This window comes from Stigmatopora argus, chromosome 9 (genome assembly GCF_051989625.1).
Source record: "Stigmatopora argus isolate UIUO_Sarg chromosome 9, RoL_Sarg_1.0, whole genome shotgun sequence".
NCBI classification, from domain to species: Eukaryota; Metazoa; Chordata; class Actinopteri; order Syngnathiformes; family Syngnathidae; genus Stigmatopora; species Stigmatopora argus.
Window position 1 is genome coordinate 3,094,783 of NC_135395.1, and position 17,290 is coordinate 3,112,072.

A 17,290-nucleotide genomic window follows, 5' to 3' on the forward strand; every position below is an offset into this window, starting at 1 on the left:
TGTGTACACATAAATTCCGGTGATCATTGCTTGTAGTTTTCAGAGCTTTTAGACGTCATAAGCAACGTAAATTACTGTGTTTTCCAATGTGATTGGCACCAGTGACTCAACTGACGTCACAACACTGGAACAATTATTAGTGGGGGCATGTCCACTTTGGATTGGATAACTTTATTCATCCCGTATTCGGGAAATTTCGTTGTCACAGTAGCAAGACGGTGTGGATGCAGAAATAGGAAAGGCATTTTAGACATAAATAGATAGGTAATAAGCCAGGGAGCCATCAAGACCTTTGAAAAGTGTGTTTTTGAGATGAGTTATAATTTATCCTTTTCTCCATTCTTTCATTCATTCATCTTCTATACCGCACATTCTCGTAAGGGTTGCGGGGGTTGCTGGAGCCTATCCCAGCCAACTTCTGGCAAAAGGCAGACGAGACCAGGGGTGGGCAAACTATTCCACAAAAGGCCGCAGTGGGTGCGGGTTTTCATTCCAACCCATAAAGAAGCCACCTTTTCACCAATCTGGTGTCCTGCAAGTGCAATCAGTGGATTGCAGTCAGGTGCTTCTTGTGTTCTGCAGAAATCTCATTGGTTAAAGTGCCTTTGCTGGATCGGTTGCAACAAAAACCTGCACCCACACCGGCCCTCGAGGACCGGTTTGCCCACCCCTGGACTAGACCCTTGACTGGTCGCCAATCACCCGTAGGGAACACACAGACAGACGACGATTTGTACTCACAATCATACTTGCTCCGTGCCATTTGATAACAATTAAAATAAATGCCAATTTCATTTTTACTGAGCAAAGATTTGCAATTATATTAAAAACCAAAAAATCCCACAACTGCAAGTGGCAGCAAGAGAACATATTTTTTTAAAAGGAATTTGATTTGTTCGGTGCAGGTGGTGAGGGATCAATTTCCACTTGTGGTTTGTGACTTTGTGTGGCTTGTGACTGACTGGCATCCAGTTTAGGGTGTTGCCCGCCTTTCGCCCTAAGTCCGCTGGGATAACCTGCAGCACCCCGTAATGTAAATAAAATTCACATTACAAGTGCTTGTTTTATTTAGTTTAACCACATAAATATTTATGGTGTTGCTGTGAGGCCATGATCTGTTTTATTTTCAATATAAAGTGCGTGCAAAATTAAATCAATGCCAGTTTCTTCACAATGCTTTAATAATCCCTCATTTTATATCTATCGACCATTGACTCTCTAATGAAAAACCAATATTATTGAATTGAATGGAATACCTTTATTGTCATTCTGGCTTTACATCTCATTGTAATTGTATAATGACAATAAAGGCATCCCATTCAAATCAATAATATTGATTTTGAATTAGAGTCAATGGTCCAGATATAAGAAGAGGTTTTTTTTTTACATATAAAATTATCATAATACACAACGGGGAAATCACTTAAAGGGGGGAACAGTCTGGGGAGACCACCAACGCTTCCATATCTCCCAAATATTGACAGGTAGCGGTTTTGTGCCGACTGCAGTAACATTCCTATCCAACCACAGCTTTTATCTCGCGAGATCTGGTAACATCTGAGGCTGCCAATAACAGAAAAATGATATAGTTTATGGTTATTGTCTATGTCTGTGTGAATATCTGCAAACTTTAGCCGTGCGAGGTATGAGCGCCTTTACTTTGCCATTTAGAGTGCACGTGTGGATTTGAGAGAGGAAGGGGAGAAGAAAAAAAAGAAAGAAAAAAGTTATCCAACCCACGTTTCGATCGTCAGGACGTCCCTTCTTCCCTGTTGAGGGCTGAACTACGTCGGCGGCTCGCCCGGACGGACTTCCTCCCCCCCTCCTCCCCTGATATGAGACCAGATTCACCGCGTAGTGTTTTACAGTTAACTCGCCCAGTGCTGCCACAGCACTTCTTGTTGGAGTTGGGATGGATTTTCGCTCCTTTCCCCCCGACTTGGCCAACTCGAGGACGAGAAAGGAGCGAGACCACTTCGACACCTGTGCGTGCGCGACCACGGCCGAACTCAGCAGGGCCGTGTCCGTCTCACTGGGTTTGGACGCCTCGTCCTCGCCCCTGAATGCCGCCGCCGCCGCTCCCGTTGGCACCGGCGGGGTGTTCGGTGACTGCGACCCTGCCGCCGTGGCTGCGCGGCAGGAGTTCGGCGTGGTTCGGAACATGAACTCGCGCCGCCATTGTGACGACCCGGCGGAGGACGAGTTCGCCGACGTGTGCCACGCCATCCAGCAGGTGAGCTGCATGGACCTGCTGAGATCCGGAGAAGTCGACAGCGCGCGCACCGTGACGCGCGGCTCGGTCATCTCCACCTTCGTGAGTCGGGAGTCCAACTTGTTCACCAACTCCGCCGCGGAAGCCGCCCCCCAAGTGGACCATCTGTTCGCTCTCAAACCGCACTCCGCCTGCTCCGTTCGCCCCACTTTCTACCGAGATTTTCCGGGGGTGTTGCACTCGAACGAGCACGCTTGCAGTGACCGAGTGGAGCCGGGGAGGGCCGGACATCATTTGGAGTGTAAATATTGTAACTGTGGAGAAGCCAGCGTTGGATCTGTGCCCGACTGCCGCTGTGTTTGGCACAACAAGGGCGAGCAGAGCAAAGGAGGCATGCGAGCCGGGGCAACGATGGCGCAAACCTACGGCCAAGTGGAAACTTACCCAAGTCAACGTTTCCCCGGCCAGCGCACTTATCCATCAATCAAAACCGAGTTGCCCGCATGGATGGACTGCACAGAAAGAGGCTTCAGGTAACAATCATTTATTCCCCAAATCAACACATTGCCTCAATTTATTCTCTGCAAGCCCAGGTAGAGTTCCCCTAACCCAGGACGAACAAAGAGACCAAATTTTAAACCGTGAGAGTCAAAGAGCCACACCTTTTTTTAAATCATTTTTTTTTATTTGTGTTTAATTGGCCGTGGTGAATTTGAGTGTGTTTTAAGAGAGGATAAAAAGAAGAGAAACTTGACACACGGCATACAAAATATGACCTGAAGCAAAGAGCCGCATTCATTTTTTGCCAGGAGCCGAATGCGGCTCGAGAGCCTTGCCCTCACCTTACACTTCATATTGTGGTGTTTGGCAAAAGGATTCTTCTAAAAACTACTTTTGACAGGGAGGGCAGAAATCCCAGCCTAAATGGACAAGACGTAAGGAGTTAATGTTCTTCTATATGTGTTGTGGTAGTTGGCAAAAGATTATTCTAAAAACACCCAAAAACTCTTTTTGACAGGGAGGGGCTGGCGGTGACCCCAATCTAAATGGATGAGACGTCTATCGCCGTCTACGGCTCGCAAGGAGTTAACGTTCTTCTAATTAGTAACAAAAGGGGAAATTTAGCGTAAACGTCTTGTCTGGAAACTGTATGGGGCTGTCAAGCTTCACAGTTAGTCTTCATGGGTATTCTATTGTTCAAGAAAGTCCTTTTGAACTGGGGGCTTTGTTAGGTACAGTGATTTCTTCAAAGTTACTGTGCCGTGCATGACAACAATATTAATTTCACGCGGGCTGCGTTGTGCTACATGACACATGCACACGAATATATTGAGAAAATCTGTGTTAGCTCACTTTGACTGCCTATCAGTATTTCACAATTTGTGTCACAACACCATGTGCAGCTCTCAGCCTTGGCCCTGTTGTCAAGTCAAAGCTCACCCTTTCCTTAACTTTTGCAATGCTGTGTGTGCAAAACAGGTTAATATATCAGTGTCCCTGTCAACATGAGATACAGCACCTGCTGCTCATCCTGCGATTTCTCCCAAAAGCTGCTTCGCTGTATAACGCAGTGTTTTTGCCATACGCTCAACAGTGTTTTATTAGAATCAGATTCGCTGGACAGACAAGCGGTGTAAATTTCAGTGAAAGTCAAGCAGGTTGAGCAAAGTCCATGTGTGTTCAGGCCTGAAGACCTGTTTCCTGGCGTGTTCCTGTCAGACCGGCGGGTGTGTCAGGTGTGTGGGGACGATGCCTCAGGTTGCCATTACGGAGCGGTCACCTGTGGCAGCTGCAAAGTATTCTTTAAGCGGGCCGCCGCTGGTGGGTGTGACACACACACACACACACATCCACGTATTTCATTTTATTTTATTTTATTTACACCCACTCACATTTGTAGCCAGCCGGGCGCAACGACCTCACATGTCTGCCAGATATTTCTTATCAGCAAAAGCTCTATCTTTATATAAAAAGGCATTTTCAGAGTGACTGCCCTCATTGAAGGTGTACAGTCCCAAACACTTGTTTTGTTTTGTTTTTTTTCTCCCAGGTAAACAGAATCACCTGTGCGCCAGCCGAAACGACTGCACCATTGACAAGCTGAGGCGCAAAAACTGTGCTTCGTGTCGCTTAAAGAGGTGCTTCATGTCAGGAATGAGTCTCAAAGGTGAGGTACGAAAGATCGGAAAAGAGCAGAAAAAGAAAAAAAGGCCGTGTGAATGCCTTGGTGTTAAACAGTGAGGTCAATGTAGCTAGAATACCTTACACGTGCATTGGATCAAAAATTCAATTCTTCTCACTTGAGTACAGTGGAACAAATCTGTTTCTACGTCGGCCAAAAACCATGTTTTTTTTTGTTTGTTTCCAAGCAGGCAATGACTGAAAACCTACTCACATGGTTATAACAAAGAGTAGGTCCGTGCCTGAAAGTTTGCCATTAACAGGCAATTTATTGTTCAGTCAGACCCAAAAACTCATTACAGTCTGTTATTATGGTTCTTCTTCTACTCCTTGTTCTCACTGTTTTTTGGGGGATTCTAGGTCGCCGGCTGAAGGGCGTTGGCCAGACAAGGAGTGGGGAAGAGCAGCAACCTTCTGCTGCCTGTGGGCTTCGAGAAGGAGGAGAGAGGCCAGGCATGACAGATGCGATGTTGGGGCAAGGAAATGCACTTTCTGGGGCTCGAGGTAATGTCAACTTGTGCCACACTTACACCATTGCCAATGTTATTGTCTTTTTCGCTCTTTTTGTTACTTATTGCCCGCAATGGGGTCTATGCATGCGGAGACTTCCAGTGACAATTTTGAGGATGGCTTTGTGGCTTGTTTACAGATTTTTGGGAGTTCAAACTGGCTTCGTTTACTCGTTACAAATGGCGTTTTATTTTAATTAAATTTTGCTCTGTGACCCGGCACATCATAATGATGTTGCGGTGTGTTCATAGTATCTAACAACTATCGCGACCGTTCCATTATGATAAGTTAACAACGCTCTTGAGTACTCGTGTGCTACAATGTACATTTATTCTTAGCTTTGTGTTAGCATTCCCAAAAGTCAGTTTTTGTCACAAGACCTTTGGAACTATATACATCACTTGTGTCAAAGTGGCGGCCCGGGGGCCAAATCTGGCCCGTCGCATCATTTTGTGTGGCCCGGGAAAGTAAATTATGAGTGCCGACTTTCTGTTTTAGGATCAAATTAAAATGAAGAGTATAGATGTATATTACATTTCCTGATTTTCCCCCTTTTAAATCAATAATTGTAATTTTTTAATACATTTTTTCTGTGTTTTTAGTTCAAAAATCATTTTGTAAAATCTAAAAATATATTTAAAAAAAAAAGCTAAAATAAACATTGTTTTAGATCTATAAAAAACAGAATATTCAGGGCTTTTAATCCAGTTCTTTTAATCCATTTATTAAAAAAAAAAATCTAAATATTACAGTGGTACCTCGTCATACGACCGTTCGTCACACAATATTCTCGTCTTACGACGGAAATTTCGATCGAATAATTCGCCCGTCATGCGATCAAAATTTCGTGATGCGACCAAGCCTTTTTTGCATATCTTTCATGTATAACAATATCTACGAGCACTGAACGATTAATTCAGACGAGTTCCGACCAGGAAACGCAAAATGCGCATGCGCGGGCAAAAAGAGGGCTTTCTGGGTAATGAAGTACACTTGGCTATACAATGGCACTCTTTCTCAGAATGAAACTTCATTACCCACAATCAATACGTGGGTAAGCTTAGCATAGCTGTTGCATTTCCTGTTATTTTTATTATCTAATACGAGGAGTATTATATTACTTATCGTTCGCTGCTCCTAAGAACATCAGCAGCACTGGCTCGCAATTCCCTCTTTGTAATATTTCTGGTCGCAACTCTCTCATAGGCGCCGTTCAAAGCGGCTGCGTTCAGAGCCATTTCAACGAGGGAGTTGCGAGCCGGTCTTTATGAGCAGCAGAGCGATCGCTAAAATGTACTACAAGACTATTTCTTGTTGACAAGTGGTCGTGGGTTATCCTATTGTGAGGACATTTGTGTGAATCATTTTCGGAATATTTTGAAGGGAATAGTACAACAGCAAACAGCCCATCGATAGCGAACGTGAGGGTGGAGGCGTGGCAAACCGCCAACCCGGAAAACGAAGGTAACAAAAGATTACAACAAATTTAGAATTCAGTTTTGTGTAAAGTTACATTAAACGTATCTTTGAGTGTCTGTATATATTAATCCAAGTTAATTTAAATTTGTTTGTTCCGTTTACGAGTGCGTTGTCGTGGAAAAAAAACGAACCCCACCCCCCCACGCCCCCAAACGTCTCTGTCTCCCGTCGGCGAAATCTGCCCAATTTTAGTTAGATTAAACACATTTAATTACTATTAAACCACTAGTTATGTGTTACTTTGTTAATAGATGACGAATTATAAGAAATAAAACATTTTTTCCAATCCAATATCCTGTTATTGTTTTTTTCAGTGGGTTGGAACGAATTAATTTGTTTCCCATTCATTTCAATGGGAAACGTCCGCTCGAGTTACGAGAATCTCGTCATACGATCTCAGTCCCGGAACGGATTAAGATCGTATGTCGAGGTACCACTGTATATCTGAAATTGTCCGGCCCACGTGAAATCAAGTTGACAAAGCGGCCCGCGAACCAACCCGAGTCTGACACCAATGTTCCCTCTAATTTTTCGTTGGTCTGAGCAGAAAGTCAACCTCCCTGAGCGCACTGAGTACCAGTGTGAGCGACATCATCGGTACTCGGATGATTCGCCTAAAGACGTTTCGCCGACGGACGTTTGACAGACGGGCAGGTCGCCGAATGGACGTTCCGCCGAACGTTCATTCGGCCGAACGGAGGTTTCGCCGAAACGGGATTCGCGCGCTCGCCCCGCCCCCGGATCGTGTGTGTACAAGTTTTTCAACCTCGGCCTGCGGGCCATATACGGCCCGTTAGGATTTTTAATCCGGCCCGCCGCCGGTGTTGTCCAAATTATAGTAAAAATCAATGTTAGTCTACCATCAATGGCAGCCCGGGAATAAGCACTCTTGGGCGGGCAGATGTAGCAGAACCGAGCCGTAAAATGACAGCAATCGGGTCAAATCCATCCTAAAACAGCATTTAATGATTAAATACAAATACTGGAGCTCTTTGGACATTAGAACCGAGCCCAGGGAAGTGAATTCCTCGGTAAAATGTCGTGATGATATCGCGATGGAGGCAAAAAAACGTCTATATACGTCCATTCGCCAAACGGCTCAAAATGCTCTCAAATTTGGTCAAATCCAGCCGAAAACAGCGTTTAATGATTAAATACAAATACTGGAGCTCTTTGGACATTAGAACCGAGCCCAGGGAAGTGAATTCCTCGGTAAAATGTCGCGATGATGTCGCGATGGAGGCAAAAAAATGTCCATATACGTCCATTCGCCAAACGGCTCAAAATGCTCTCAAATTCGGTCAAATCCAGCTGAAAACAGCGTTTAATGATTAAATACAAATACTAGTATTTGTATTTAATCATTAAACGCTGTTTGAACGAACGTTCATTCGGAGACCTGTCCGTCTGTCAAACGTCCGTCGGCGAAACGTCTTTAGGCGAATCATCCGGTCACGACATCATCATTGCTCGCTATGGGCACACCAGTATCACACCTGCCACAAGCAGGTGCATGTCAATGTTCCCTCTAATTTTTCATGTAAAACATGCTGTAAAACACGAAAAACATAAGTGGACAGAGCTACTGCCACTGGCTGCCGCTTAAACGGCGCCATCATGAAGAAAGGGGAAAAAAAAAAAAAAAAAAAAACTTTTTTTTTTTTTTACTGCGCGCCATAGGATTGCTGCTGCGCAGAGAAGACGAGAGTAGTGCGCAATTGCGCACGCGCGCAGCTTAGAGGGAACAGTGTCTGACACCCTTGATATACATTGTTCGACTCGACTGCCAACAAAGCTTGTGAGCTGCTACATCATCATGCTCGCATCATAGGCGCCAAAGCGGCTGCTTGTTGCAGTAGCTCCCTAAACTCTCACTCGTATTCTGTTTTTACAGCTTTTTTTATCCTTTATTTTTATGTTTTATTGTCTCTTAAGATTTTACTTGTTACTTTACTTTATATATTATATTCCATACTTTAATGTTTTAAAACTTTATTTTCAAGCAACACACTTATTTATATATTTATTCGTGTATTTATTTATTAACTTACTTATTATCTATCTATTTATGTCTAAAATGCCTTTCCTATTTCTGCATCCTCACCCTCTTGCTACTGTGACAACGAAATTTCCCAAATACGGGATGAATAAAGTTATCCAATCCAATCCAATCAGTAATGATCAAAAACCCACAGGTTTTTTTTTTAAATGAGAGGATCCTATGCTCACGCTGGTTATCCTTTTTTTAACTAGCACAAAAGGGACTTTTAATTTTTAATGCCATTACAGAATAACAGTTTAACGCAAGCCACGGGTGTTTTCGGACAGATCGCGACATTGTACTACAACAAAGCCGCTATGCTAGTGCTATTAGCCCTGAGTTAGTCAAATAACCTAACCATGGGGATTTTCGGAGGACTTCTTCCACTGCAAGCATTGGGGTGAAAGTAAAATGGATGTTTTTTGATCTTCCTTGTAAATGTAGTGAAATTTTTAAGTTGTGCGTTTTAATGTTTCAGACTGCCTCAAAGAACACAAGTGATGGCTTGTGGTGTTTGGCTCCCCCTACAGGCCGCTGCATTCAGAGGATGCACTTGGCATGTTAATGTTAATTTGGTTAAAACATATACTTTTGGGTTAATTAAAAGTTCCTGTGCACCATACAGTACATCCATGTAAATAGAAATACTAAGACATGAACACATGCGGGTTTTATTCAGGTGTGACATATATGTTTTTCTTTTCTAAGATTTTGTGAAATTTCTCGGGTGCCTTATATTCAGGTGTGCTTTTATAGGATAGAAATTGCAGTATAACAGCAAATAACAAGGATTACAGTGTCAAGTTATTTCAATCCGATTTTGCGATAGCTTTTTGGCAGTATCAACCAAATATACACAATAGCCTATTAACTAACACATTGTGAGAAATGTTATGGATCAAGATAACACTGGAGCTTGAAACCACAAACAATTTGTAATAGATTTGATATATTAAATAATTTGATTATTATCTTTATTGTTTTGCTATTGTTTCATGTATTAAATTGGATAGTGTTGTCATTGCATGTAAAATACAACATAATTTAAGTGCTCTTTCAGGAAAATGCTTTTAGACACACATCCAATAAAGTTATCCAATCCAATCATCACACCCATACACAAAGCAAACAATAGATAAAATCAAATCATTATTAATAAAGGTCAGAAATTATTGTGGTTTCAAATTACTACAGCGTCTGGATCCATGTCCCTTTGATTAATTTGTTAGCAGACATGCCTTTGTATAGTTTTGGTTGATACTGCCAAAAAGCGCCACCACATTGCAGACCAAATTAAACATGTGGGCCAACTACAGCCCACAGTGCAGTTTTTATTGGCCTGCAGCAAATTATGGAAATGTTGAAAATAGCCTGCACAAAAAACTCACTCATGCCATAGTGACATTCACCCGACTTTGGTACGTGCCGCGTGGGATTGATTTCCACTCAGTGGTGGTGTTATTATAAGTGCGAATGGTGTCTCTGTGTGTGCCTTACGACTGACTTGTGACCAGTTTAGGGTGTAGTCCGGCTTTTGCTCAATGTCGGATGGGATAGGCTCTAGCAATCTTACAAGTATTAGCAGTTTTGAAAATAAATGAATAAACAAAAAGTTTGAGTTCATCTTACATTCTGCTGCATTTCTTATCTTAAACACTAGATAAAGACTATCCATTGGATCAGTGATCAATAGTCTCTTTTTAAAAAAAGAAAGAGAATCCACCAATTTCAACTCGCTATTTAAATAATCAAACTATGTGGCTTAATATTGCAGGTCTTTACTCCGTTTTTTAAAAGCTGTTATTATTAAATAGATTCACAAAATGTACAAATTTAGCATACAAACATGGAAAAAAGATGCTGAGAACTATTGAATATACAACATAGTTAACAAGTGCTTCTAGTTGAGGAAAATAGAGAAATTAGCCTCTGTGAAAATGACAAAAAATATGGGCCGTTATGAAGATTTGACCAGCCAGCTGGCCTATGCATCCTTAGACTTTTCTGAAAGTGGCACTCCCCGTATGCAAAAGAACATAAAGCAGGTCGCATAAGTGTTTTTTTGTTCACTGATAAATTTATTTTTCTGGTCGTGTTGCAGGTACATCTCAAGCCACAAGAGCAAACCGGAAATAGCCAACCTCCCCTAAAATTGTCGCCAGAACTCCCACCTTATTCCGTGGGTAAAACCTATTCTGATGGCATGTATTTTTCTCATTCCAGGATCTCAGGCTGCGGTTATAAGCATCCCTCCAAGTATACGCTCCTCCCTATCCCTGCTAAGTGTGCTCCAGTCCATTGAGCCAGCCACCGTCCATGCGGGTCATGACCATGGCCTTCCAGACAGTGCCGCCTCCCTGCTCACCAGCCTCAATGAGCTCGGAGAAAGACAACTTGTCACCGTTGTACGCTGGGCCAAGGCAATGCCAGGTATCGTTTAATTTCTAAGCAGCCATAACACTAAACACGTACAACATGTCTTTGTTTTACCCATTCGCAGACAATATAACTATCCTGCCAATTGTTCTAAATAAAGGCAGCGCTTCAAAATTCACCACAAGAGGGCAATATGTGCACATTTAACCTGGAGATTTTATTTGACAGTATTTCATACAACAAATAATAAATGCATTCTGGAAGTTAATAGTTTGGAGTTTTAAGAGTTAAATATAGGGCAGTTTCAAAATTGAAGTGGCAACCCGATGAGATTGTGGTTAAGAATGTCTGCCTGGTGACAAATTAGACCCCATGTTTAAAAATAAATAAATATCCAAATCTCAGGTTTATTGAAGACAAATTAATTTTGAGTTCAAATGTATTGAAGATTTCTAAACATTTTTCCCTAATTTTTTCTTGCTCCTTTTAGATGCAATGTAGTTGTGCAGCACTTTTAATTACCTTCTGTTGAATTGTTATATATATATATATATATATATATATATATATATATATATATATATATATATATATATATATATATATATATAATATTAAAAAAATAATTTCCTTTCTCTAGGTTTAAATATACTGATTAATAGTATATGAATATAATTTATATATATTCTGAGTAATATTGATATTCAATATATTCTATTCTATATTATATATGTATATTCTGAGATAAACTCCAGTTTACCCACAAGCCTTATCTGAACGATACATAAAAAATAAAAAATCATATTCCCCACAATTTTCTCAACAGTTGCAATCTGAGTCCAATGTGACCGTTAAAGTACTGTTAAGATTATACACGAAATATAATTGTCATCTTGACAGGATTCCGCAACTTACATGTAGATGATCAGATGACAGCAATTCAGTTGTCCTGGATGGGCGTCATGGTGTTCGCTCTAGGGTGGAGGTCCTACACCCAAACCAACAGCTCCATGCTCTACTTTGCTCCAGACCTTGTTTTCAATGAGTAAGTTACCCTCAAATATGGCTCTTGTACTGGGGTAGAATTTATAATTGGAACTCCGTAAGACCAGGTACAACTTAAAAAATAGTTAAAATAGTTGTTCATGGGGCGCCACATTTGTTTAAAAGATCACACTGCATCCGAGGGGGAAAAATGACATTTATTTTCAATTAGACACGAGTTCTTTCTGTTCTCACCTTAAGCATCTGAATATTTCAAATTGGCCCGGAGACGATCACCTGATATGGTTATATCTCTTTTAGATATTTAAAAGCAACAAAAGAAACAGCTGTTTTATTTCTTGGACTTATACTATCAGAATGAACGGCTACCTATTTCCTTAACCTTTAGGGAAATACAATATAACAGACCTTTTTTTTTTATAACCACATTATCTATTATGCACCTCCCACAATTTATAGTGATATTATTGCCCAGAAAATGTCTCATTTTGCGCGAGAAACTGTGCTATGTAAATGGTATTTCAATCAATAGTCTGCCTTCCTTTGGAAGCCTTGGCAACGAGTCAGTGAATGTGCTGGTGCCACTCTTTTGGCTCTGGTTGATTCCAACCTGCATGGTAATGGGTACACCTGCCCCTTCCTCTGACCTCTATTTTGCTCTCCCTATTCCATCATTCTCTTTTTTCCATTATCCATCTGGCTCATATTTCTCCCCTCGTTTCTGCCATTCTCTTAACTGTGGTCATTTTTATACAAATCTTTCTCTACCGTGTTTCTCATGCTCCCTCCTGATCCTACGTGATATTTTTTTTTATTCTTCCACATAGTCAGCGGATGCAGATATCCAGTATGTATGAGCACTGTGTGCGAATGAAGGTTCTATCCCAACGCTTCTGTATGCTGAAGGTCACCCAGGAAGAGTTCCTGTGCATGAAGGCCCTGGTCCTCTTTAGCATTAGTAAGTCCAGCAAAGTCTAAAATGATAGTAGACAATGTCAAGAGTCATAGAGTTATTTTGTTATTGCTTTGTTGTATAAGTGCCAGTGGAGGGCTTGAAGAACCAGCATTGCTTTGAAGATCTGCGGACCTCCTACTTCAAGGAACTGGAACGTTTGGCCAGTCGCCGTGGGGAGGCCACCCGGACACAGAGGTTGTTTCAGCTCACGCAGCTGCTCGACTACCTCCAATCGGTAATAGACGCAACTCCACTTTACACACCTAAACACATTACACTGTGACTTTGAACTGCCGTATAAATGTCATTGTTGTAAGTGTCGCAGAAATGTTTGAGTGGAAAATCGTGTAGATTAAAGTGTATTTAAATGTAGACATCCATTAGGAGAGACTTTTCCCAAATATGCAGACTTGACATCATTATGTTTCCTTTCGTTAAATTACGTCCGGCTTGTAATTCCTCTCTACTACTAACTACTCCACGTGGTGCAGAAAATCCACAACCAGCCCTTGTGATTTCAAGTTTGACTTTTTCTATTCCGTTTATGTAGCAGGATTGACTGTAAACTGTCTGACCTCATTCATATGATGGAGCTGGAATTATGGAAATGTCACTCCTTGACGATAATGGGAAATGTTTAATAATGAAGGAAAAACTGGCAAATCAAGGACTTTCCCAAAGGAATTTTTGTTTAAAATTCCCACACTTTGGCTTTGGGAAAGACAAAAAAACATGTTTTTGTCAGTATATTTTTTTTTTCCCATTTATTCATTCATTCATTTTCTGAACCGCTCATCCTCATGAGGGTTGCGGGGGTGCTGCAGCCTATCCCAGCCGACGAGGAATAGGCGGTGTACACCCTGAATTAGTTGCCAGGCAACCGTGCAAACTCAATCATACCTAGGAAAATTTTTGATTGGTCAATCAGCCTACCGTGCATGTTTTTTTTATTTAAATACAAAAATAAAACTGTCACTCAATTTTCTGGGCGCAATGCTTTATAGTGGGTTAAAGCAAAGAAGTCGTTGTCTGGAAGATTAGATGAAAATGATTTTTTTCATTAATAAGTCTCAAATCTGCATTGGGTAAAGTGATGTCAGTATTTTTGTTTGATGCAGTGTCTGCAAGATTTAGGAATATAACTCCTTGAAGAAAACAAGGAAACTCGTGAACGCTGACTATGTCATTGCCCGAGAGACTCACACTATTTAAAAAAAGGCAGACATGGTGACACAAAGAACTTGCTGTTTTTCCTTTTATTATTATTTTTATTATTCCATAATTATCTTTCCACAAAATCATACATTTTCTCCTAGAGTACAAAAATGTGCCTCAGGCAATGTTATTTCTTTTTTGTAGTGTTGTTTAAAAGCATGAGGGTGGCATTTTACGGCTCTAATCTTTTCCTCTCAAAAGCAAAGCAGTTTTTTTCCAGGGATTTTATTTATTTTAGATGGATTGGATAATCTTGGTGCCACCACGAGAGGGCGTAATTTGTCAATATATCTCACTAAAGTTCCCTTAGGACTGAATAGCATTCGATCAAAGAATGAAGTCAAATATCCTATTGAAACATATTACACCTTGAAATCGTTATTAGTATGATTCATCTTTAAATCCAGGTTTTTATTTGAAATAATTATGGAATAAAGAGCTTGTTTTTTAGTAATATACAGACATTGGGTTTAAAAAAAATCCATTGCGCTGTTTCAGAGAATATGATGAGAAAAAAATGTTTGCCATAACTAGTTATACAGTAAGAAATACCTTAAATTAAAAGTGTAGTATGGATAATTGTTGTATTTAATTTCTTATTCCCCCAAAAATAACACAATTCTAGCAAAGTACAAAATTAGGAGGATGAGATACAAATTTGCTCCTTGTAGACAAATATTTAATGTACATTTGTGCTGTTTTTATCTTTAAAAAGGGTTCTATTGAAGTCTCATTCTGACAGTCTGTGATAGATGCCTTCCTAATGTCCTCCTTTCATCATAAATTTAACTCTAAAAGCTCAACGATGTCATTGTCTACGCATCTCGTGGAGTGCATCTAATTTGTTGGATTATGCATACCGCACTGTCTGGCAGCACACTAAAGGCAGTGGAGCAAGATTGTTAGAAAGTTTGTGCAAAAGTTACATTTTCTAGGAACTGCATCACAATGTTAGTATCTGGCTATTATGCTTAGGTGAAGCAGTTTGTTTTATAATATTCAAATGTCCTTTGCCCTTCTTTTTGTAGGTTGTGAAGAAGTTGCATCAATTCACTTACGAGCTGTTCATTGAAGCTCAGTCTTTGCAGACTCGTGTCAACTTCCCGGAGATGATCTCAGAAATTGTAAGCGTACACGTGCCCAGGATCCTCTCGGGCATGGTCAAACCCATTTTATTCCATAATTCCAGCTAAAGAGGGGCTTCTTTGATTATGCTATTAATCACTTGAGTGCTGACACACCCTCCTCTGAACAGCTGTGGCAAAAATTTCAAGAATGACACTTTTGCTGTCATCCAATGGATGATGGAAGGGCACAGACCTTCCACATCTGGGTAAAAACATTAAACCAGGGATGTCCAAACTATTCCACAAAGGGCCGCAGTGGGTGCGGCTTTTCATTCCAACCCATCAAGAGGACACCTTTTGACCAATCTGGTGTACTGCAAGTGCAATCAGTTGATTGCAGTCAGGTGCTTCTTGTTTTCTGCAGAAATCTCATTGGTCAAAATGTCTGTGCTTGATTGGTTGGAACCTGCACCCACAGCGGCTCTCGTGGATTGGATTGGCCACCCCTGCAGTAAACGAAGCTCCTGCTGCTTATGTCCAATGAAATCTAATCATATCTACTCTGTTCTTTGTGCCTGCTATGTCTCAAGTGCATAATATGTTTCTGTGGCCTACTACAGCATCACAATCTTTCAATTTTGAGAGGTAAGCTGATAAAGCTATTGTTTGATGAGTTAACTGATTTGTGTGCACTGAGTTATGCACTAGCTTTTTTTCCTTATCATACTGAATGCTACTCTGTGCACCTTATCTAACTAAAGACCAACAATTATGGATCTGATTCTAAAGCTTTTTAAAATACTTGACAAAATACTCTAATGTAATCCACACTAGTAGTTGGCTTGAAAAAAAAAAAAAACTTTACATTTTGCTAGTTTATTTTGAATGTAATACAAATTTTCCACGGTTGGAACTTTTCTACAAGTGTGCGTTCTTAAAGTGTTCTTTGCAAGTACATTGTTGTGTATCACCATGTATTCATTGTAGCATTTGATTGTGCGGCAAAAAAAGTAACCACGACCCCTGTTATTCTGTGACGTAATAAAAACAGGATCACGAGATTGTTTGTTTGGATGGTAAAGATGGAGAGAAGTTGTTTGTTTTGTATAATATGACAACATACAATTTAAAATTAGCAATGACAGGGTTTTTAGAGGCAGGTCCTTGAGTAATTTGTTACATCTCATTTTATGTTATTCAAGTGTATAACCATATACAGTATGTGACAAGTGACTTGTATTCATTTAATGCATCAGGTGATATTATACAATAAGATAAGAAATAATTAAAGCGGGGCGGCCTGGTGGAGCGAGTGGTTAGTGCGTCGGCCACACAGCTCTGGGGTCCTGGGTTCAAATCCAGGGTCAGTCCACCTGTGTGGAGTTTGCATGTTCTCCTGTGTGGGTTTCCTCTGGGTACTCCGGTTTCCTCCCACATTCCCCAAAAAACCATGCATGGTAGGCTGATAGGACACTCTAGGTATGGGTGTGAATGTCCATGGAGTCAGCTGGGATAGGCTCCAGCACCCCCTATGACCCTAATGAGGATAAAGTGGTTCAGAAAATGAAATAATTAAAGCGCTGTTTTAATATAAAATCTAACAATGACATACGGTTGCAAGGCAATGTGTCATTTTTGGACAAGTCAACACAAATGAGACTGTTTTATGAAGCATGGAGCATAATTATTCAACTTGGTGAATTTGTTCATCTATGAACTCAATCTGTTTTGTTTTGGATTCGAATCTAAAGTTTTGAGAAAAGCATGTCTGCAGAAACACTGCTTCAGCGTTAACTCAAATGAGCCACTGTTCTCTGGAATTATACTGCCATGCAGTGGCAGTTGCTAAAAGTGCATTGTCCGAATGGGACTCGACTATTGGGGTCGCCATCTGTTCAATCAGTTTAAAATGTTAATGGACACAATTTCACTGCATGTTTGCCCTTTCATGACAGTGGTCATTACAGTGAACAGCACTCACATTGACATTCATGACCTTTAACCTGTTAGAGAATGTGATTTATTTTTTTAGGGCACTAACTTTTATAGGGCTATTGACTATTTGTCTGTTTAAAAAAATCTTTAAAATTGTCGCTATTATTCATTTTCTGAAAACATCCTCTCAAGGGTTGTGGGGGGTGCTGGAGCCCATCCCAGCTAACTATGGGTACCAGGCAGAGGACACTGGAGTACCCAGAGAAATCCCATGCAAACTCGGAAGAATATGCAAACTCCACACCGTGAAGACC

At 40.8% G+C, this 17,290-nt stretch overlaps 1 protein-coding gene across 9 annotated transcripts in view; it reads left to right on the forward strand.

Annotated features, from left to right (window-relative positions):
* Nucleotides 1-1,484: 1,484 nt before the first annotated feature.
* The window catches only part of LOC144082156 (progesterone receptor-like), a 52,707-nt gene continuing 36,901 nt past the window's right edge, over nucleotides 1,485-17,290 (forward strand). For 8 of the 9 annotated variants that reach the window (XR_013303167.1, XR_013303166.1, XR_013303168.1 and 5 more), the window contains exons 1-9: nucleotides 1,485-2,745; nucleotides 3,897-4,033; nucleotides 4,263-4,379; nucleotides 4,754-4,897; nucleotides 10,647-10,853; nucleotides 11,700-11,844; nucleotides 12,632-12,762; nucleotides 12,843-12,994; nucleotides 15,003-15,686. Coding sequence is in view for 1 of the 9 variants with exons in the window: in XM_077609066.1 (XP_077465192.1) it covers nucleotides 1,913-2,745; nucleotides 3,897-4,033; nucleotides 4,263-4,379; nucleotides 4,754-4,897; nucleotides 10,647-10,853; nucleotides 11,700-11,844; nucleotides 12,632-12,762; nucleotides 12,843-12,994; nucleotides 15,003-15,167 (2,031 nt within the window). In the remaining 8 variants the exon portion in view is untranslated. Of the gene's footprint in view, nucleotides 2,746-3,896; nucleotides 4,034-4,262; nucleotides 4,380-4,753; nucleotides 4,898-10,646; nucleotides 10,854-11,699; nucleotides 11,845-12,631; nucleotides 12,763-12,842; nucleotides 12,995-15,002; nucleotides 16,101-17,290 lie in introns of those variants that run through there. The other variant, XM_077609066.1, reaches the window with a different exon arrangement.